The sequence below is a fragment of the Antechinus flavipes genome, chromosome 4 (assembly GCF_016432865.1).
Source record: "Antechinus flavipes isolate AdamAnt ecotype Samford, QLD, Australia chromosome 4, AdamAnt_v2, whole genome shotgun sequence".
NCBI lineage: Eukaryota > Metazoa > Chordata > Mammalia > Dasyuromorphia > Dasyuridae > Antechinus > Antechinus flavipes.
This window is the reverse complement of record NC_067401.1, coordinates 283,834,518-283,858,528: the sequence shown is the minus strand read 5'-3', so window position 1 is coordinate 283,858,528 and position 24,011 is coordinate 283,834,518. Positions and strand designations below refer to the sequence as shown.

The 24,011-nt window shown below is 34.5% G+C and overlaps 2 protein-coding genes across 4 annotated transcripts in view; one reads left to right on the top strand and one right to left on the bottom strand.

The window, feature by feature from the left end:
• Positions 1 to 4,826: 4,826 nt before the first annotated feature.
• On the bottom strand, positions 4,827 to 22,589 carry QRSL1 (glutaminyl-tRNA amidotransferase subunit QRSL1). 2 transcript variants are annotated; one of them, XM_051997464.1, is made up of 11 exons: positions 22,444 to 22,589; positions 20,255 to 20,414; positions 19,454 to 19,552; positions 16,445 to 16,541; positions 15,285 to 15,461; positions 13,681 to 13,856; positions 13,446 to 13,558; positions 10,939 to 11,131; positions 9,689 to 9,806; positions 6,198 to 6,403; positions 4,827 to 5,226 (listed from the first exon to the last, which is right to left on the bottom strand). In XM_051997464.1, exons 1-11 carry the CDS (start codon positions 22,465 to 22,467, stop codon positions 5,009 to 5,011), a joined length of 1,581 nt encoding a protein of 526 aa, XP_051853424.1. In that variant the 5' UTR covers positions 22,468 to 22,589; the 3' UTR covers positions 4,827 to 5,008. The 2 variants fall into 2 exon arrangements, with proteins under 2 accessions (XP_051853424.1, XP_051853425.1); XM_051997465.1 differs by lacking the exon at positions 22,444 to 22,589 and having other exon boundaries at positions 20,266 to 20,330.
• Positions 22,590 to 22,693: 104 nt separating this feature from the next.
• RTN4IP1 (reticulon 4 interacting protein 1) overlaps positions 22,694 to 24,011 on the top strand; it is a 62,973-nt gene continuing 61,655 nt past the window's right edge. The window contains exons 1-2 of one of the 2 annotated variants that reach the window (XM_051997467.1): positions 22,694 to 22,828; positions 23,166 to 23,485. In XM_051997467.1, coding sequence (XP_051853427.1) covers positions 23,215 to 23,485 — 271 coding nt within the window. In that variant the 5' untranslated portion in view covers positions 22,694 to 22,828; positions 23,166 to 23,214. Of the gene's footprint in view, positions 22,829 to 23,124; positions 23,486 to 24,011 lie in introns of both variants that reach the window. The other variant, XM_051997466.1, reaches the window with a different exon arrangement.

Genomic DNA, 24,011 nt, shown 5'->3' with positions numbered 1-24,011 from the left:
ATTCGTGTTCTAATCTTTTTTCTCCTTCTTTTACCTCCCCTCTCCCCAAGGCAGCAAGTAATATAATATAGATTACACATAGAATCCTTTTAAATATATTTACATATTTGTCATCTTATACAAGAAAAATCAGACCAAACGGGAAAAAAAAATGAGAAAGAAAAAGGGGGGAAAAAGGTGAAAATATTATGTTTCAATTTACATTTGGTCGCCATAGTTCTCTCTCTGGATGTTGATGGCATTTTCCATCCCGAGTCTTCAATATAGCATTTTTTTAAAAAGTATTTTATTGGGCTTAGCTTTCTTGCCAATACAAGAATTAAAAGACTTCACAATTCTTTTGGATTCATCTCATTATCTGCCCTTTAGTGCCCTTGTATTCCTAGATAGCTTTTAAAAAAAATAAAATGGAACATTTCACAAATTTACCACCCTTACACAGAAGCTATGTTAATGTTCTTTGCATCACAATAATATATATATTTTATATATAATATATTTATAGATATTTAATATATAATGCTGCCAAAATGAGTACTGAACAGGCCTTTTTTAAAAAAGAAAAGGTAAGTTGTCACATGTGTTTTCTTAATGGGGGCTGAGGGTAGGGATAAAGGAGAGAATCTGGAACTCAAAAGTTTTAAAAACAAATGTAAAAAATTGTTTTGAATATAATTGGGGGAAATAAAAAATATTAAATTTAAAAAAGTAAGTTGGTTGGATTCTATGTGAAGTCACATCATTTAATCTCATTAAGGATTCCTTTTATTCTTTTATCAGAAATTTCTTTCTGCCTTCAGAATTTCTTTCTTGAGTTTTCTGTCCCTCTTGAGCTGTAGAATTTAGCCATGGGATCCTACCTATCTTTTTCCTGAAAGTCAAAACAACTGGGATTTGAATTCTTCCACCATCACTTATTAGCCAGGTAATCTTTTCTGTGACTCTGAATCTTAAATTTCTGGGTATTTGGTGGTGTGGTTGTTTTGTTTTGTTTTTTTTGTTTTCTGGGAATGTGCATGTACATATTTTATCGTGCCTGTAATTTCACTAAGAAAGTCTTGATGAGGAAATTCCCTCTGGAACTGCAATGCAAGTTGTCAACCTTCTCTGAAATACACAATTTTAGGACAAGGATTCTTAACCTTTTTTGTGTCATGGACCTCTTTGGCAGTCAGGTGAAGTTTATAGAGCAGTCCTATTATGTCCCCTCATGTAGGATTACAAAGGTAATCAATTATATTGAAATAAAGTTATCAAATCAAATTTTTTAAAAAAAAGTTCAGTGAGCTCAGGTTAAGAATCTCTATCTTCTAAGTATACCAGTAGAACTCAATGCCATTATACTATTACTTCACGGTCAATGTATTCATCAGGTAGATAAATTCCCAATTACAATAATTTTCTGATTAGGTTTCTAAGTCTAACCTCATTGACTTCAACAGTGTTGGTCCAAAGGGTATAAAGATGGAGGTTTCCCATTGTTCTTACATTCATCCTGTTGTTTGCCATCTCCAGATTACTAGAACACTCTTTCTCCATCATTTCTATCTTAAAATCATGCCTACACTGAAACATGCTCTACTTATTAGGCCTGACAGAGAGGGGCTAGTTTTAGAGTAGGATATCTCCATTGACTATATATATATATATATATGTTACAAATTTTTGTTTTTTTCTTTTTTCCTTTGGGGGACAGGAACAGAGACAAAAAATAGATCTGTAATAACTGAAATATAAATAATTAATAAAAAACAAAAAACTGCTCATGCCTCCAAACTCAGTTCTGGCAGCACTTCTTCCATGAAACAAAATAAAATGTTTTATTCAGGAAATTAAATTTTGCCTTAACACCTATGAATTGCTATGGGTTTGTCTAAGGGCCTTTGGATGTATATCTTCTAAAGATTATTTATCAATACTAACTCATTTATCTGTAAGGGTTCTCTCCTAATACACTGTTTTGCAAAGGTGAATGTTGAAAATTATCTTTGCATGTAATTTGGAAAAATAAAATACTATTTAAAAAAAGAAAAGAAAAGAAAGAGTTCTCTCCTAGTTGGATTGATAGTTCTTACTTTAGGCAACTGATAAAAATGAATCATTTGTTGTTATGAAAATGAACACATATTCAAGGCTTTTCAGTCAATAGTGAGTCAAGATTTGCTTACTTGTGACAGACACTGTAAATATTCTATTTACTCAGGTACTAATGGTATAAAAGATAGAATTGGACCTGGAGTCAGGATAACCTGAGTTCAAATCCCGCCTCACTATTAAGTGTAATAAACTACACTTATTAGCTAGGTGACCCTAAGTTACTTAATTTCTGTCTGCCTCAGTTTTCTCACATGTAAAATGATAGTAGCAATAGCACCTAACTCTCTAAGTTGTTGTAAGGATAAAAAGAGATTATAAAAGTGCTTTGCAAGTGTTAAAGTGATATATAAAAGCTAGTTATTATTATTGTTAAAGGGAAAAAAAAAGTTCCTGCTTCAAGAACACAATCTAATAGGGGAAGAAACATGCAAATAACTGGGGATACACAGAATATAAACAGGATAAAATGATAATAAATGTTCAAAAACAACCACAAAAACTGGCAAAAGACCAAATAAGAATTAGGTGGCAGCCTATAAGTTTAAGAGAAGTCTATCTCCTCCAGTGTACTTCTTTTCTTTGGTTTTCATTTTCATTTGTCAAAAGATTTGATATTTTCCTATATTCTCTTCACCTAATGGCACAGGGAACAGCAGATACTACTAGGATTTCCAAAAGAGGGCAAGGTGGTCAACACAGATTTCATGCCCAAATGCAATTCTTGTGGTGTGATGAAATTTGAGAACTATTTGTGTAAGACCAGTTTTGAGCATGATCTGTCCAGTCATGCTATTAGTTAGTAATCAAGCATGGAACAGAACCACGGTAATCTCCATGATTATTCTGGGACCTAAGCCAGCAAGGTATGAGCCCTTTTGGAATGACTGAAATTTGCCTCACTAATGACTAGGGTGTGTAGTGGTTTGTGTGAGAAAGGATACAAGAGTGAGAGATTTTGCTTTTTGTTCCCAGAACTGAAGTCTCCCTCCTCCTGCAACTGTTAGGGGGCCAATGAATGGTAGCCCAGTTCCATTTGCCCACGTAACATTGGGTAGCTTTTATAAAAGGATTTTTGTTTATTTTTATTTTTTCAAACACAGCTAGAACAAAAAACAAAATTTTGCCCGAATACCTGGGAGGCATACTGTCTCCTATATACAAAATTGGTTTCTGAGGAAAATAAGCTAAACTTAGCTCAATTCTTACTTAGCATAAGTCCTACCAATTTTGGGTCTAGAGGCAGCACTGCTGTGAGATGAGCTAAGGCTGGACTGGTGTCTTGGAAGGCTATTACTGTAAATCACTCTTTACTCCTCAGGGTATTGATCCTGCCCTGGCTGCAAATCTATACTCTGGATTGCCACTATGCTGAGAAAATAATTAATGGAAAAGTTTAAAATCAACCATGATTTTCACCTCTAGTAGTGTTTGCTTCATTACCTTGAAGAAGGGATTAAATGTACATTTCTTTCTTCTATTCTAAAATACTTAGAAATTATCTTAAAATCTTAGAAATTATAAGATGTTCTCCATCATATGTTTTCCTCCTCGGTATTACTTTTTTTTATTAGGCATTTTGTAGCCAGCCTTTGTTCTTTCTTTGTAACCCAGGACCTCAGATCCCTGGGCCATACAAAGTGAACTTTCGGTCTGTTCTGACCACTCCCACCCCTGAGTTTCAGGTGATTCTGGATGACATCAAGAGTGGACTGACATGGAACACCAGTTTTCCCACTTAATCTTGGCAGGATGCTTATGTCAGGCTGCCAAGTTCTGTGATCTCATCACACATTTTTTCACTTTGGTGAAATTTGCCTTGTCATTTCTTCCCTCAGTTTTGATTTTTTGTTTTGTTTTATTTTGTTTTATTATGTCTTATCAAATAACTCATCTTACACTTGCAGTTACCCTCTCATTTTAGGGCTGTCCTGCTCCAGCAGCTCTCCTGCTAACAATTTCAGGATTTAATTAACTCAGACACAGAAACCATTTGCCACTTAAATTCCCAGACAGTGACTTGGCAGGATATGATCGACCAGGTTTGGGTTAGTGATGGAAGACAAAGGAAAACAAATTAGATATCATTTCATGGTAGGTAGGTATTATTATGTGAGAATTGAGAATGTTTCTCTTCTCTAATTCTAGATTCAAAATGTTAGCACTGATTAAGCGGGAATGTAGCATCAACAGAGTTGATGTTCTTTGAAAAGTGATTCCCCTTTATTTAAGTGATAAAAATACAAACAGATCAAACTGATGTTGGCTCCATCAAACTGGTTCTCTGAACTGTTTTTCTCTTGCTTAAAATTGGCAAAAATTAATCTCTTAGATGATACCTTATTGCAGTATGAAGAATCAACTTAGAGAAGATGTGTTTTATATATACATATATATCAAGGGATAAAATAAATATGAAGCTTTATATGTACCATGTTTCATCTAAAGTATATTCTTTCACTATTACAGACAAGCATGGTAGTAAAGGATTCTTTGTCTTAGAAACTAATGGGAAACAACAAGCAGAGGAAAGATTGGAGCACCTAGACAAAAACTGCACCTGCTAGAGGGTCCCATTTTTGTGTGTGCTTGTATTCTGATTTGCTCTCTGTCTCTCAGTAGTGGTGTAACCTACTCAAGGCTACTACTCAAATTTATGCTGACTGCCTCCTATTATTCCTTATCTCCCCTCAAAGCAGAGTGCTTAGCATATAGAGTATATTCAATACATGTTAAATGGTTGAAATATTTTTATTTACAATTTGTAAGCCCATCATCATTAGAATTATTATGTTGAAAATAAATTCAATTATAATCACTTAGGAAGATCATGTGACTTCTTAAAAGCCTTTTTTTTTAAAAGTAAAAATACCTTCAAAGTCATTCTAAATTTGTACAAAAGTCTTTATCATTACTATTTTAATGAAACTGAAGCCATCTTTTCATGTTGAAAGAAAGCTTGACAATTATCCATTAATTCTTGAAACTGAATGACAGGAAACTGCACCTGTGCCTCAAACCACTTGGCAACAGTAAGAAGTTGTTGGTCACTAAATGCACGTCCAATCAGCTGCAGCCCAACTGGCAAACCTTGACTGGAGAGGGCCATGGGTATATTTACAGCTGGCAAACCTGAGCAGAAGGAAACAAGAGATTGTTCTATTTTTTAAAAGTTATTTTATGCCCCTTATTTCATTAAAAAAATTTTTTATTGGTTTCTTTTGATTTTTCTATTATCTTTTAGCCTCTTGTTTTGGAATCTGAAATGAAATAAAGATTTAAAAATAAATAAGTACCCAAATCTTCCATTGTGGACTCTGGAATATCTTCTATTGTTCACAGCTGTTCCAACCTGAGCCCTCTCCTCTTCAAGAAATTAACATATATCTATGTGTCTAAGTACACATATTTATACACACACACACAAAGTAAACACATGTAATACATAGTATTTACACACACACGTGTGTGTGTGTCTGTGTGTATACATACACACAAACACATAGTATATAACAATGTCAGGAGGAGGAATGCCAGAGGCAAAAGTGCTACCTCTAGACCCAGATTCATATTGTGCTTCCGAGGCTTTACTACCTGGGGGCACTGTGTGAATCACTTTCCTGCACTGGTGGACGTTGTTTTCCTCATCTAAAAAAAGAGACCCTGCTGAACAACAGTGAAGTCTCTTCCAGTTTTAGAAGCATGATTCAATGCTGTCTCTGCCTAACAGAATATAAGCCAATCTTGAAGATGGGAATTCTTATTTGCCTTACACTCTGATCATAATTCCTGATACAGACCAGCTCCTTAACCAATACAGGCTGAGTTGAGTGGAGGATGACTTGAAAGGTTAATTTCCCCAAGAACTATATAGAAGTCTAATTTCCAGCTGGGATAAAAAAATGCCACTGAAGTATTTCAGCTTGCTTAGATCTTGACTCAGTTACCAAGGGTATATAAGGTCTACTTGAGCACTGACAATAAAAACTTCTTTTTCTAAGATAACAGTATGTCTCATGCTAAGGTGAGGATTAGGCTGAGTATCCAAAGTTAAACCAAATTAGCCTTGGAGATCTGAACAGTGTTCCCCACCCCAGCCTCACCTGCCATGTTTACACTCTGTGTAAAAATGTCATCCTGGGAGCTGCGAGTTCTGTTGTCTTCTTTGATGAACTCCAAATAGGGTATTGCGTCACTAAGGGTGGTGGGAGTAAGCAAGAAATCCACGCCAGAATTAAAGACCTTCATAAAGTCATTAGCAATGAGTCGTCTCACTTTCTGTGCCTTCACAAAGTAATCATCATAGTTCCTGTGCGAAAACGATTGACATTTTAGAGACATTTTGTTATATAAATATATAAGTTTCAATTTCACATGAGGGAAAACAAATCTTGGCCTTAATGAAATGGTATGTCTTCTCCTGACAGCTGGATAAACCTTACATGGCCATTCCAATGATCAAGTCAGTCTAGCTGACATTTTATGAACCAAGACTCACTACTGACCAGCACTTAAGACTGATAAAACTTGAAAATTTCAGAATTTCAGCACTAGAAGAGATGCAAGAGCTGAAGGACAGAGGTAGGCCTAAAACTCAAGAGATTGCAGCTCCAAGTCCAGGAATCTTTCTGCTACAACAAGTGGCCTCTCCTTTATTATATGATGATCATTTGATGCTCATAATAATAACCAAGGTATTACAAAATCCTAAAGTGTCTTCTGAGTCATTAGAAAACAATTAAATTACATTCATTATACTTTTAGGCATATTTTACTGTGTTTAATTTGTTTTTAAAACTGATAATAAACACATGATATGACATATACATTCATGGAGAAAAACTCATTCAATGATCACAAGAGATGACAGAGTTCATTGTACCTAAGCCCAGGGTATTATGCAATGTTATATGTAACCATATCCTGGTAGTATGTCATTGCAATTAGTAGGAAATTAATCTGAGACTATAAGAAGTAACAAAAAGGAAAGAGGCATGTTTACACAGAGACAGGGGAGAAAGAGATAGAGAGTACACTTTAAAGCCAATGCTGTACTGTTAAGAAGTTAAGAGACTATCTCCTTGAGAGTAACAATAGCTTCACTCCCTGGCACTCTGATAAGTAAGGAACAGCTGTGAACAATAGAAAACATTCCAGAGTCCACAATGGAAGATTTGGGTACTTATTTATTTTTAAATCTTTATTTCATTTCAAAATACTTTGTGAAGTGAGAAGCACTACATAAGTTTAAGTAATTTTGTTATTCAATCTCAAAAGTCTACATAAAAAAACAGTAAAAAAAGAAATCCTGGATTTCTTACACTTAGTTTTATGTATATGTATACACTTGTATTTGTATATAATACATTTGTATATATGTAAACTTTTATAACTAGAAGGAAATTTGGAGATCATTTAGTTCAAGTGCAGTTTCAAGATTTACTAAATAGTTGATATTTGAAAAGAAAATCTCAAATAGATCATAAATCTAGACATGGTATACAGATTTTTAAAAGCTCAAATAACATTTAAAGGATAGATTTCTTTAAAAATTGGATAATCAAACAATTCTAAGTATCATATTTGTATTAGTCACTCAATTTACTGAGCAACCAATGAACACACAATTTTTTTTTTCTGAGCATTCAATAACACATGGAATTTGGTGACTGAATGATAAATTCAGAAACCCACTTCTAGCAGCACAAAGAAAAAAATCCTAATGTAACAATTGGCTAATAATATATTGGTTAATCAGCAAATTTAGCACAAGAAACAAAAATAAAATACAAATGTGAATCCTATGAAACTATTCAAATCAGTAACAAGAAGATGCCCAACTTGTATTTGATGCCAGTATGATTTTAAAGTTAAAGACATAGACAATGAATCTGATCTTCTAGACACTGTAATCTCAAGGATGTTTTTTTGATTTGTCTTTTAAATGAAGATAGAAAAGATCTGATTTGTCAGATACTTTTCTCTAAGAAAATTACAATGTGGACTGAATCTATGCAGTCACATATAAATCAATGTTAAAGGAAGAATTCAATATCCCCTCTTGAATTTCACTCTAATAAAAAATAAATTCCCAAAGAAAATAATTCTCATTGTGTCCCACACTTGTGATGTTTGGAAATGAATGGCAGTATAAGAAAGCATTAAGCAAGAAAAGAACACTGGGCTAGAAGTAAACACTGGAGTTCTGTTGATATTTGAGACCCTGAATATGCCAGGTAACTTTTGGGGTTTCTGTTTTCTCTATAAAATAGCTATCATTATCTCTTCCTATATATTTCACAAGGTTGTGTAAGAATGAGATCAATTAAAATAAAGAATATAAAAATACTTTGTGAAGTGAGCACTACATAAGTTTAAGTAATTTTGTTATTCAATCTCGAGTCTACATAAAAAAAGTCAGTTTTCAGTTGTACCAATGATGATGTACATAAAGTTGATGATCACAATAAAATAATTTTAAAATCTGCATTCTTAAGAATATGCAGTTCTCTGATAACTTATGAAATTTCTTCCTATTTTATATAAAAAGATGAGTAGAAGCAACTAAACAGGAACTGAAATAAGCAAAATGAAAAGTTGTCTAAGCTAATTCTTAAGTTGACTTTTAAGAGTAAAAAGCAATTTGCCCTAAATTGAGATTAGCTTCTGTCAGACCCTGTTTCCTTCACTTTGCCTTGGTGGTTGTAAATCAGTTCTTCATCCCCAACTATCTTCCGTGCAACTGCATGAAATTTTTATGGGAAAAAAATCTGGCTCAACATGTACTCTAAGAGCACATCCATCTCATCAGTATGCAAATTTGCTTTAGTCTTTAATAAATGGTACAATATTATATATACAAAGAATTGTTTAAATTTCTTTATGATATATTATTGGTAAATGTTTGCCTTGTAAACCTATTTTATATACCTAAATATCAGGGTTGTGAAAAAATTTTTTGGGTGAAAAGGGGTCATGAGTGGAAAAAACTTACGAAACCCTGGGCTAGGCCATCTTTTAAGACTAAGAGATGCAGAGAAGATGATGGTCTGGATTGTCAAATGGTACTTCCTCACCACTGGGGTGACTTACACTGAGGTGTATTCCCCTAAACTAATGAAATCACAGAAATAACATATTATTATTTTTTCTTTTAGCCAATCAAGTCTAACAATTGATTAATGTTGAAAATGTGGCCTTTATTTTGATATGGAAAAAAGCCAACTGAGTTTGTTGAGAAAAAAATACTCCTTCGGAATGATAAAACAGCTTTTTTCAAAGTAAGACAGGAAAAACCTACATTCCAATTCTAATTTCTCCAAGGAGCATCAGTGTCACTTTCTGTTTAAGAGTTTATCAGGACTAAAGCCAATATGGCACTAAGGCCTAGAACACATAAAATGAAAAAGCCTTTGGACTCCATTTAGCTTTCACCAACTATATGCATATTGAGGATTTTTGCATAATTGAGAATTTAAAAATATAAGATTTTTTCTAACTTACAAAAAGAAAGAACACACAAATGCAACGTTCTATTCTTAAAATTAAGACTTTGAATTTTCAGATATGATAAAACATCTTGTAGCTGTCTTACTCTTTTAATAAGAAAAAATTTCCTGAGAGAATTCTTCCTCTTACTACATCATTGAACCCTTCTCGTCTTGTTGCAGCATACATAGCCTCAGTAGACACATTTACATTACACCGATGGCCTGCAAATCAAACATACAAAATAAGTCTTAACTCCTTATATAACATAAAATAATTTCCCCTATATTGTAGTAAATCACCAGCAGAAGAAAACAGACCCTACAAAAATCCATTCTCAATCTGCCTTCTTAGAAAACATTCTTTTTTTTTTGAGTTGTAAGGTCTTTGAGGGAATGGGCTATCTTTTGTATCTTTTTATATCCCCAGTGCCTAGCAACTATGTAGTAGGTGCTTAATAATGCTTACTGACTGACTGGTGTCATATAAGAGAAGCCAAATTTTGTTTAAACACTAGGCCTAAAGTCATACTTTTGACAGTTATTAAAATCCAGAGAGACTTTATTCTCAGTGGCTTTTCACCTTTGGCTGACCTATGAGAAAAAAAATCCAATAGGGCCAAGCCAATAAGCCAATCAAGAAGTGGATTTTCATTGAAATGACAGTGTAAAGACTCACTAATTTACTGTTACTCTACCATTAACACTTGTAATTTTAAATATATGTACACACACACACACACACACACACACACACACACACACACAAATGGAAACAAAACAGACACCTATCAATCAGGGATAGATGATTTGTACTTCGTAAATCTAATGGAACATTTTTCCTGGAAGAAATAAAATATCAAGAATACAGAGAAGCATATGAAGATTTATATAAACTGACGTAAAATGAAATTTGAAGAATCAGAAAAATTATATATATATATATATATATGTATATATATATATATATATATAAAATGATTTTTGTAATGTAAACAGAAAGAGTAACGGTAACAAAACAACCAAAACTGAATACTAGGAAATTATAATGACCAAGCTTGACTCCAAAGGAAAGATCTGAGAGACTATTAAGACTTTTCCAATAAAATGATTAGTTTTGCTGAACATTGCCACCTCCCCCCAAACTCATTTTTTATTCTTTACTATAAGGGAAGGAGAAAGAGGGAAATATTTGGGAGTGTCCAAAATGTGAAAACAAAAATATCCACAAAAACTATTTTTAAGAATAATTATATCCATATAACAAGCAGAAAGTATTTTTTGCTACTATGGAATAAGCAGAGCTTTAACTATTTGAATAAAATCATTTTGGAATCCTAAGAAAAGTGGGCCTTACCGTATTCTAGTCCATCAAATCTTGCCATGTTTGATGCTACTTCTGCTGGGCATAAGATCTGATAGCAAATAATTGAATAACTGGTATGGGGTAGAGACACTTCCACTACTTTGGCCCCTTTGGAGTCAAAAAGGTCAGCAGCTTTATACCAAAGAGCTTGCATTTCACTTGACAATCCTGGTGCATTATATTCCTTAAAAAAAAAAAAAATTCAGTATGAAATTGATCACCTGTACAAAGTTAGATGAGTTTGTTTGCCATGACTTTTGATAATAAATTAGATAAACACAAGGAACAAAACTGAACAAAATGCTAAGTGACTTTGCTAAAGAGTATAAACAATACATTTTTTTGAGAATTTCTAGAATGCTCACACTATAATGATTTCTTTTTTAAAAAGGGACTTCATTTTATTCTTACTACTAATTTATTTCATGACATTTTTGGATGGCATATACCAGTATCATTATCTTGTTTTCAGATTAGGAAATAAAAGCCCAAAGAAATGCAATGATATAGTTACAACATTGCAGCCTAAAATTCAGCTATTTAGAATTCAGACCTAAGAGGCCTAAATCATTATTTTAGTGGTTTAATAGTTAGCCTATACTCTTTGATAATAAATCAAAAACACTTTTAGGTAAATGCATTTGAAAGAAAAATGCTTTCTAATGCTTATCATAGGGAAGCCCTAATTTGAACAAATATCGTTATTCATAAAATATTTGAGTATCAGTAGAGGGGCTTCAATGAGAACAGTGTAGTGAAATGGTTAGTACCATATATTGTCTGTGTTGATCACTGAAGCTCACCATGTAACTCATTAAGACTATACATTATAATAGAGACTTGCTGACCTTCAGTGACAGAGGTAGATTATATACCAATGAATTCCCTCCCTGATAAAATAACCAAAAAAGAAAAAGTAGAATGACTATGCTTCTCTTTTCCCTCTATGTTCATTCTCCTGTGGGTGTCCCTACCATCTCCACGTAGATGATGTCCATATCTATCTCTCCAGACCCAGGCTCTCCCTGAGTTTTAGTCCTGTATCACCAACTGTTTAGTTTACATTTCAAATGGATGACCATCCCTAAGACAATTTTAATTCAATATGCTCCAAAACAAACTCATTATTTTTGCCCACAAAACCTTCCTTTTTCTAAACTTCCCTGTTTCTGTTGAAGACACCAGCATTCTTTCAGTCTTCCAGGTTTATAATCCTGGCCTTATTAAGAATCCTTAGTCTTCTAATCAATTGCTAAATCTTTTCATTTCTATCTTTGCAACATTTTTCCCATTTGACTTCTATTCACATAGTTACTCCCTTATTTGAGGCCCCATCTCCTCTTAATTGACAGCAGCTTCCTAAGTGATATCCCTGTTTTAAATCTCCCTCCATTCTAGTCCATCTTACCCAATGCTTGCAAAATAATTTTCCTCAAAAGCAACCTTGTGACACCACTTATTCAACCAACTCTAGTGGCTTCCTATTGCCTCTAGGTTAAACCCAAACCCCCTCTACCTTTCCAGCCTTTCTGGGGAGTCATCACTGAACTGTACAATCAGCCAAACTAACTTCCACTTTTCCAACACAATATTCCATTGTCCATCTCTGTGCCTATGCCTTCGCTATTTCCCATCTCTGAAATGTATTTTTCTCCTTATCTCTGCCTCATCACGTCCCTTTTTCCTTCTAAGATGCAGCTCAGGACATCTTCTGCACAAAGCTTTTCCTGAATCTTCCAGTTGCTAATGTTCTCCCTTCCAAACTAACCTCTATTTCACAATTTTATAGTTGTATACAATAATTTTATATTTAAGATAAATATATTTTTATATACTACTTGTCTCTGACATTAAAATTTAAGTTCATTGTAAGCAGATCTGGGATTATATTTCTAGAATATTCGGCCTAAAAAAGTTAAGGTTTTAATTTCACTTGGTTTATAAAGGTATACCGAACATCATGCATACCTACATTAATTTCCATATGTGAATAATTTTAATACTACCACACAGTGGTTTTCAACACGAGCTGAGGACCCCTGGAGGGTTGCAGAATTGTTGCAAAATCTCTGAAAGTCTATAAGCACAACAAATGTTGTCATTTTGATTTTTATTTAGCTTCATCTAAACATGTAACAATGATTCAATAATAATCAAAAAGCAAAAAGACCTTCTGTAGAATGAGTTACTGTCTCAAACATATGTCTTTAATTTTTCAAATACAGGTAAATACTAATGTCATTTGATAAAATACAAATGTATTTAAAAACACTGTCAAATTCATGGTTTCTTTGTGAAACAGATATTTTCCTCAAAAATTGGGGACTAATATAGTTACTAACACGTAGGAATCCTCAGAATGTTTTTACTTTAAAAAAAAATGTTTAATTTTAAAAGTCTGTGAACTGGTGCATAATTCTTATAAAAATTCTTATTAAAAACCTACAAAAATTCTGCTTTGATGGTATTTCCCTAAAATAATAAGCTAGGAAAGTTACCTTTGGTATTCCTATACATAACTTGCTAACATCTTTCAAAATAGGAAGTATAAATGGTCCAACAGAGTCTTGTATTGTGGTAGAATCTTTTGGATCATGCCCAGCCAGTATATCTGAAAAAAGGATATAATGCCGATAAGTAACAGGAAAAAAAAAAAAAAAAAGAGAGAGAGAGAGAAATACATTCTACTACATTAAGTTACATATACGTGTGTGTGTGTGTATTTATAAATACCCAACACAATTGCTGCATCATCCACACATCTAGTTAAGATTCCTGGAACATCCATCGAATTCACCAGTGGAATGAGACCATAACGGGAAACTAATCCATAGGTTGGCTTTAGACCAACAAGCCCACATAGAGCAGCTGGATTTCTTGTTGAACCTCCTGTGTCCGATCCCAAAGCCCTGAGATTTAAGCAGTCCTCAGTTAGAAGATTTTGTACCTTTAAATATACCTTTTTTAAAACAAAATTCAAAGAGACCATTAAAAAAAAAAGATCACAACAACAATAACAATAACAAATTTTAAAGAGATACTTCATTGTAAAATTTTGGATATATTCAATCTGAAGTTTGGAGTCCTTGCTTTTATCTATTGATTCTGATCTAATAGATCTGAATTTACAAGGTACTGCTGATGAGACATGCTCAAAGCTACTAACAAAATAACAAAGGCATTAATTTGTGCACTAAAGAAAATAAAAAAAATAATTTTCATCCTCACTGAATCAATTTAAAATACAGAATAAAAATATTCCTTTCACATTTCAAGATATTTTCTAGCCTATGTTTCCTCACGGGAATCATTGACAGCAATGCAACATGATAAAAATATATTTCAGAAAGAATTATGTCAGGGAGCCAGCATTTTTCTCTAGGGATCCTAAAAAAGATGAGATCTTCTACAAGAGGATAAAAGTAGTGTAAGGAGAAAAAATATCCAGTTCTATTGTGCTAACTTGTAAGATTTTATGAACCATAAACATGGTTTGAACCCAACAAATAAACAAAAGCATGGTTTTAATTTGATTAATAAAATTCCAGAGGAATTGAAAAGTGACCAGTTTCAGAGGGCAGCTCAGTCCATGACTATTTCTATTTTACTTCTCCCCAGTTGTCCTCTCTATCTTTAGGAGCAAGAGAAAAAACTATACAGGCATTGTGCTAAGTGTTTTACATTTACTATCTCATTTGACTCTTAAAACAATCCTGTGAGGTAGGTGTTATTATTATTGCCATTTTATGGATGAGAGAATTAAGACAAGCAGGGTTAAGTGACTTGCCCAGAGTCATACAGCTAGTGAGTATATGAAGTCATGTTTGAACTAAGGTCTTTCTGACTCCAGATTCAGTTCTCTCTCTATCCACTGAGTCACCTAGCTGCCTCTAAGATGTTGTCTTCCTTTGTATTTGTACTAGCAAATGTGGCAGCACGAATTAAGTGCCCGATAAATACTCAGTAGTTCTCCCTCCCCCACTTTCATCTGTTAAAATTTTTTTTAAGAGCAAAGAAAGTTTAATTGTTGTTATTAAATTCACATAGATAAAATATCCAATTAAATTTACCCATCAGTATCATTTTGATATTTGTTTTATTATTTATCATAAACTGATAAAAAGATTATAACCTAAAAAACTTATCTATATACAGATATTAATATTGTATAATACAATAGTTTCCAGGAAGAAAATAGCATATCTTTACTTTTTGTGGTGCTTTTGCATGAACTATTACTTTTAATTTTTGTTTATGGCTTCTGGCTATAACTATATCAAGAAAAAAGTTGCTCCTGGATGGGTTTTAATATAAAATATTGAGAGGAAAAATCTTACGCAAAACATGTGAATGCAGATACAGCAGCAGCACTGCCTCCAGAGCTGCCTCCAGTGATTAGCCAATTTGAATCTTCATCCACTCTGTGGGGCTTCTGCTTTCTCTTTTCTCTGTATTGCTTTGAATAACTCCAGGGATTTCTAACTGGCCCAAATATACTATCTGTGCTTCCAGATCTAAGGCAAAATAGTTAAAGAAGATTAAAACACACATATTTGTAGATTCACAGAGAATTCTCTTCATCTTCTGACTTGTTCCTGCCCACTCATCTAGAAATCTAGTGGAGTTTGAATGGAAAGGATGGAATCTTGTTCTGATGTAAAGAAAGAGACAGAGGCCTACATCCTATTTCCCCAATAATTTTTAACAATTAAAGGAGAAATTACTTATAAATCACAGAGGATGGTTTCAAAGGACAATAAATCCCTTTTCTGAACACAGATGACAAGAAAAGAGCCCTTAAGGCAAGCCCTGATAGACAAAAATTTTGAGAAAAACAATGATCTTGTAACATCACTAAAAACCTATTATTGGACAAACTCCTTTAAAATAGAAAAGGTCTGCTGGAGATAGTGCAAAGAGCTTTCCTCCTCAAGTCATTAAAAAGGGGGAAAATTCAGAATATTTGTTCCTGCATTTTGATGCAACATTTTTTTTTAAACTACTGAAAAGTAGCTCCTGTGAAATTACTGTCAGTACAGGGTATAATTCATATTGATATGAAGCTTTAAGGTTCTTTTTAAAGATGTTTTCCAAACAACTAGAACCATTAAACCATACAATCTCCCTATTTCCCCTGGCATTTTAGAGAAGAGGGAATTCAGGGTCAGAAAAGAAACTTGCCACAATTCACTCACTTGGCAGCTGTTAGAGGCAGATTCTTAATCCAGGTCTTCTGACACTAAGTCCAATGTCCTTTCCATTTTGCTTTGCTAATTTTTTTTTTTTTACAGAATTTATCATATAATCTTGAGTTGCTGGTCCTGCTGGACCAAAAATGCATATAATAGTTTCATCTGCCATATTTCACATGTGAGACAAAAATTACAGTCATTGAATCACAAAAGGCAATTCACCTACCTAAAGTAGGACTCTATTACTTAGTTGGACTAAAGATAAAACAAGATAAAGGAGAAAAAAGCTATTTAATGTTACCTACCCCATAGCAAATTCATCTAAATTTGTTTTTCCTAGAAGAATGGCCCCCTGATCCAATAACTTCTGAACAACTGTTGCATTATAAGGAGGTATGTAACCTGAAAAATAATATCAGAGTTGTTTTTGATACATGACAAAATAGTGAATAAAGTAGCTTTTCACTTCCAAAATTCTTTACATTTATTTATTTATAGTTTGGTCAGAATTTTACAGGCCCTATAGTTTCCCTCATGCTAACCTGCTATATATCTGTATACCTTTCCAAAAGTCTGTTAAGTGTGAATAATTTTAAAATCCATCTTACTGAATATAACAAGATATGGTCAAAATGTATTGGTGATTTAGAAATAAAGTGCTATCATAAGTAAATTAGGGAAGTGTGAAAAATTTTATCTGTCAGTTCTATGGATATGGGAAGATTTTATGACCAAATACAAGATAGAGAGGATCATAGGAAGTAAAATGAATAATTTTGATTGCATGAAATTAAAAGCTTTTTTATGCAAACAAAATCAATGCAGCCAAAATTAGAAGGAAACTAGGAAATTGAGGGGAAAATTTAGATAATTTTTGACAAAGGCCTTATTTCTCAGATATAAAGGGACCTGAGTCAAATTTATAAGACAAGTAATTCCCCTTCAAATGAAGAAACCAAAGCTATCTATAATCATATGAAAAAATGTTCTAAATAACTATTGATTAGAAAAATACAAGTTAAAACAACTCTGAGATATCACTTCACACTTATCAGATTGGCTAACATAACAAAAAAAGATAATGATAAATGCTGAAGAGAAAAATGGAGATACTAATGCACTGATGATAAGAGTTGTGAACTGGTCTAACCCTTTTGGAGAACAATTTGGAACTATGTCCAAAAGGCTATAAAATTCTGCATATCCTTTGACCCAGCAATATCACTACTAGATCTGTATTTCAAAGATACCAAAGAAAAGGTTAAACGATCTATATATACAAAAAGCTTTTTGTGGTAGCAAAAAATTATAAATGGAGAGAAACTGGAAAATGATTGAACAAGTATTGTGGTATATAATTACGATGTGATATTATTGTGCTATAAGAAAATGACAAGGGGGATGATTTCTGAAAAATCTGAGAAGACCTATATGAATTGATATAGTGAAGTGAGCAGAACCATTTCACTGAGACAGTAATAGCAAGATTTTAATAATGATAAAAAATGAAAAACTTAGCTACACTGATTGATACAATGATCTAAGACAATTGCAAAGGACTCCTGATGAAGAATGCTATCCACTTCCAGGGGAGATGAATTCTGAGGACAAAATGAAGTATAATTTTTTCACTTTATTTTTCTTGTCTTTTGTTGTTGTTGTTATTGCAATATGGCTACAGTGAAAACAGATTTTACAAGATTTCATATATTGCTTATTTTCTCAAGGGATGAGGAAGAGGATGAAAAAGGGGAGAGAATTTAGAATTCAATTTTGAAAAAAATGTTAAAATAACAAATTTCTTAAAATGCAAAGCAAAACATTGTACAGTTATATTTTTAGTGATTCAAGTGACTCTATCCTGGCCTCAACTGAGGATATTTTAGTGACCATTCCCTTCCAAAGTCTGAGGATCTTTATAGATCATAGTGTTCTCTCCATTCACAGCTGTTAAATGGGTATTCCTAAAACAAAGATCTGATCATGTCATTTCCTCCACTCAAATATCTTTAGTGGCTCCCTATGGCTTCTAGAATAAAACACAAAATATTCAATTTGGACTTTGAAACCAACAATTTGACTTTTCAGGGGATTTCTTTCCATAGCTTCTTTTTTATTTATCCTCCCAAATTAAACTGACCTGTTTTCCATTTGTGACTTTCCCTTCCCCACATCTATATCTTTGTTCACAGTGGTTATCTTTCCATGTCTGAAATGTGCTTCCTCAACTTTCACCTTCAGATTTCCTAGCTTCCTTCCAAGCCCAGCTCATCCAGTAAGCCTTTCTCAAGTTATTTAGCTATTTATTATTTGGGGAATTATTTTCTAGTGCTTTCTCCCTCTTGAAATTGCTTCCTTTATTCACATCTGTAAACACAGGATCATAGATTTAGAGCTGGAGGAAACTTCAAAAATAATCTAATTTAACTCCTTCATTTTTACAGATGAGGATAAAGTTCAGAAAGAAGACACCACATTCCCAAAGCCCAACATTATAAGCAGCGATGCTGGGATTAAGATCTGGGCCCAGCGGGCTCCATGTTAAAATATTATATAAATTCTTTGAGGACAGAGTTCATTTCATGATTAATTCTGCTTCCACAGCATCTAGCAGAGTGTCTTGCACACAGTGAGCACTCAACAGTTGTTGAACTGAATTGAAAAATAATTAACAGTTAAATAGTTACAGTTACTGACAAGAGACAAACTGGACATCATCTCTCTGTGCCCAAACTACCAAGCTCTCCTTCGATGAGATAGCATGTCTTTTTTTAGTTCTAGATCTTCCAATCTTCCCTTTAGTTTTATTTCCCTCCAAATCACAAACACTATTGGATCTGTTTCCCTCTAGTACACCTGGTGGCACTGAGTGCATCTTATGTAGGGAGATGACTCCGTAAATAAATACCAAGTCATCATGCTAATGATTATTGCCAAGTCAGATCAGAGGCTGATTCTAAGGGCAGCCCTCTCACCACTATACTGAGAACACCCATTACATTTATTCCTACTTTATAAATAAGGCATGAGGTCAAGAGAAATTATTGCATGTATGAAATGTCCGTGGAAGTGCCTGGGAGAAACTCAACTTCAAAGTCACTAAACACTTATTTCATTAGTCCTGTAGAAGATAAAAACAATTTTCATTTTGAAAGTGTAGATGTAAAAAAAAATTTTTAGTCTAGATAGTAAGGAAAACTATCATTTCCTAGTAGAAGAACTAATTCTGAGGGTAATTTTATTTTGAACTCCAGAGTATCACATGAATTAGAATCAATGCTTCATTTCAGAAAGTTCTCAATGTACACCCTTACCTTTTAGCATATTGGATGCGCATGTTGTTTCAATGCCAGCAGTGCTGAAATTGTCTTTTACAGCAATGGGAATTCCATCTAAAATTCCAAGAGACTGACCTGTGTTGGAAGTCAGTGAAGTGACAAGGAAGAAACAGCTCAGAATTTTTTTTAAAAGTACATTCCCCCACCTGTTGCTATGATCTGTCTCCCATTTCCTTCTACAACCTTAGTCCATAATGATCCCTTTTACAAACTCTCCCAGACTTAATGCCTCAAATCTTTCTAGAAGTCATGCCTTGTGTATGGAAGGCTCTCATTCTTCTCCTCTGACAGAAGCTTTGGATCCTTTCAAGTCTCAATCCAGGAAAGCCTTCGAAACCCAGCCTCTAAGCCTTTCCCAAATTATCTCAAATGTCAGGCCTGGTTCTAATCTCTCTGGTTTCTTCAGACAATACTTATTAGCACAAGTATCATTCTCCCCCAGAAGACAGCAAACTCCTCAATGACAGGAATTATTTTGTTTCTACCTTCATGTCCCCAGTGCTTAGCACCATGACTGGCACCAGGAGAGTGTTTAATAAATATTTGCTACATAGACGAACTACAATCTTTGTCATAAAAGCACTTAATTTAATTTCAAATGGAAATTGTAACAGTTGAATATTCCAAATTACATGTTTACTACCATCTATTTATTCTTCTTCATGTCAATTTGATTAAATGAGAGCATATGTTATATTAAAAGCATCACTTCCCAAATGCTAATCTAATTAAATTCTTCCAGGAAAACAGTAATAAAAACACTTTTAAGTAATTTACCTTTCTCATACCTCTTTTCTGATTCTTCAGCTTGCTTTAAGGCTTTCTTTTCTGCTACAGTAATGTAAGCATTAAGAAATCTGGTTTCCCTGATAAGGGAGAGACATTTTTGACAAAGCTCCTTTGGACTGACTTGGCCTTGCTTCAGTGCAGCAGAAATCTGCAATGTATTCAATTTAATGAACATACAGTAAGCACACAGAGTGTACGTGTGTGTATGTGTTATACATACATACACATATACTACACACACACACACACACACACACACACACACACACACACTATTAGGAATGAAAGGTAACAAAAAAACCAAGCTTTTTCCTCAAGGAGATTATATTCTAGTCCAAATCAATTAAATAAATCCATTTGCAATATAATTATGCAAGTAGCCAGCAGTACCATGACTTCATTCAAAAAGTCTTGAACTACAAGGTCCTATGGATATGCAGAAAATACAGAACATTATAACAATATGCTATTCCATAATATTCAAATAATAACAGAATCACACAATTTCAGAGTTGGAAGGGACCTAAGAACTGCAATCAAACTATACCTGCAAAAGTCCCATAAAACATTCAATGATCATTCAGTGTGATCTTGAATCTCTAGCAGATAAATAGCACCTGGATAGTCCAGTCTTTTCACTGCTGAAAAGATTTTCTATTTTTTCCGTCTTCATCTTCAGCTAAAATATATCTTTAATGCAATTTTCTAATTCTGTCTTCTGGAGAAACTAATAACTGAGCAAAGCAAACATTTTGAATTGCTTTTCAAATACTATATGAATGGTGCTCATCAATTCACACTACTTCACATTCTCCTTGTGACTAAAGGCTCACAGAATCTTCAAGAAACCAGGTGAACAGGGTGCAACTAGGAAAGCAAAGCCAACCAATGACTCTATTACTGGATGCTCTAGCTTGTGATCTAATGATTAGGATTGTGATTTTTAATGCTATGACCCAGTTAAGGGAAGTGAAGAGGCCAGAGAGATGGGTATTGATTTAGTACAGAGTAACTGTAGGGAGGAAAGCAAGATTTTACTTTGCTTAAACCAAGTTAGTCAATTCTTATCTCTGAAAGGCAGAAATCTCTTATATCACACTATTTTGACAGTTCAATTCCTGTTCCTTATACTTATCAACACTGTGCCATGAGCAAATCACTTAATCTGTGAGCCTCAATTTCCTTATCTGTAAAATGGGGATAATACCTGAATTACCTGCCTCACAGTGTTATTCTGAAGTGTCCATAAGAAACTAGAACTTAGAAAACACTTATCTCACTGAAACAATATTATAATAAACATGGAGTGAGCTTCCTAGATTAGTATCAAAAAAGCTCAACCAAAAAATGTCATCCAAACTATTTAACCCTATTTAAACTATTTAACATTTAATAATGTAGTATTTTAATATATTTTTAGTCCTAGTTCTGGGTGCTGGAAACATGCATAGGTTTATGCAGTACAAAAAGGAGGCAGAATGTAGTCTCCCAATTCTGAAGCCCTAAATAAAAGTTTTAAAAAGGTAGTTTACAAAATTTTACAATGGTCAATGTTGAAAAATTAATAAATTATAATATTTATAATAATTAATAATAATTGTTTATAATATAATAATATAATATAATGATAATTAATATAATAATAATAATAATAAATATAAATAAATAAATATCATTCCAATTTTTCGGAGGAGTAAACAGGCTCAAAATGCGTTCTGTAACTTTCCTTGTATAAAGTCAGTAGAAAGCCAATAGGTACATGGCAGGCGTTAGCTGACTAACAATGTTCTAGGTAAGTGACTGAAAGATCGCACCGAGCTGGAAGAGCCGGTGGGGGCGGTGACCATTCTACAATGAGAACACTGATTTCTACAGGTAAATGACTTGTCCAAGATCACTCACACAGAGGAAACAACAACCAGAAAAGAGGTTTATTTATAAAAGGGATTATTTATAGGGACCTTTCACTTTCAAAATGAGTAAATAGGGGGTGCTTTTGGAAGATCACATAAGATCCCATCCCCACCACACCTCCCTATATTGTAGGCGCTCTAAGCCCGACTTATAAACCTCTGGCCAGCACAGGCTTGATGCGCTCATGCTGCGGGACAAAGCTGAGCCATGTCAGTGATCGCCCGGGCGATCGTCCCTCCCCCCAGCAAGCCGATCACACTCACTTCTCGGAGGCTGAGGCCCAACATGGTGCTGCTCCCTCCGAGCTCAGCTGCCCGGCCCCCGTTACGCAGCAGAGACCTCCGCAAAAGAGCGGAGGAAGGGGGAAAGGTCAAGTGCTGCCGCTTGCCGGCATTACATGGGCGCAGCCATCTTGGATCTGTCTCTTCTCACCCCTCAGCGTCGTGCGTTCCGGTTGGTCCCCGGGTAATGATCCTCGCACGCCATTGGCTGGCTCCGCGTTAGTCGCTGTTTGGGTCATGAGTTAGGAGACACTAGTGGAGACTAGGAAGCATCTAAACCTTCGTGCCTTCCCGACCTCTCGCTGGTATCCCGGCTTGGGGGTTGCACCTTGTAGGCAGCCTGCAGATACCTCGGGCGTGTTACCCTGTTAGTGTTACCGCTTGCTGGGTCGGCCGGGAAACTTTAGGGGGTAGGGGGTGCAAAGCTATTGCACTGCGCGGGCGGGGGGAAAGCAGAAGAGAGTTGCATATTATTATTATTTGATTTGGGGGGAGAGGGAGATAAATTAGAAGCCCATTCGTTATAGACTAAAGTTGGATTTTGACCTTTGACACGAAGAGTAAAAAGTTACCGACATTATTTAAATTTTTTTTAAGCCATCTCACACTCTAGACTGTTTGCAAATTACTTCTCGTGTCCCAATATTGAATTTTTTTTTAAAGCACTTTTTAGCTGAATGCGAACTGAGGCGGGGTACTTTTAGGTTCAAGGGAGGCAACTTGTGGAACCACGTGGGCTGGCAGTACGTGGGGATGGAGGTCCTGAAGACGCTCGTGCTGAGAAGGACGCGTGGCCTGTGCCCGGGGAGATGCAGGGCTTTGGCGATTCCTTGGCGGGTTAGACACATCAGCACCACGGCTTCCAGGAACACTGTGATGCCAGCTTGGGTAATCGATAAATACGGGCCGAATGAAGTGCTCCGATTCACAAAGAATATGATGTTTCCTGTCATATACTATCCAAATGAAGTCATTATTAAGGTCCATGCTGCCAGTATAAACCCTATAGATGTTACTATGAGAAGTAAGTTGTTTTTTTCCCCCCTAAAACTTGTATTACTATATTGAAAGGTCTTTTGGTGTGTCCTATTATAGAAAACTATTGAGAACAGGTCAAATGTAAACAAAACAAAAAACTTCAAACATTTAATTTATAAGAGTCCCTTAAATTTGGCATTTTACAACCTTGTTGAAATTGGAACTTTATAAAATCCACTAAAGTTTGTACTCTTTTCGCATAAATCTGATCATTTGATTTATGATTTCCTTAAATTTGCCCTTTTACAGCCTTGTTGAAATTGGAATTTGTATAAAATCAACTAAAAATTGCACTCTTCATATAAATTTGATCAGTTTTTATGTTTGATAAACTCATTTGGTTCTGCTTCTTCATAATTTTCAGTTGGGGGGGGGGTTGTATTTGCCACAAATATTCTTAAATTTTGTATGGGAAAGAATACTGGATTTTGATTGAGAGTTCTGTCATTTACTTCTGCACTTCAGTTTCCTCATTTGTAAAATTAAGTGGTTGTATTCGATGACCCTGAGAT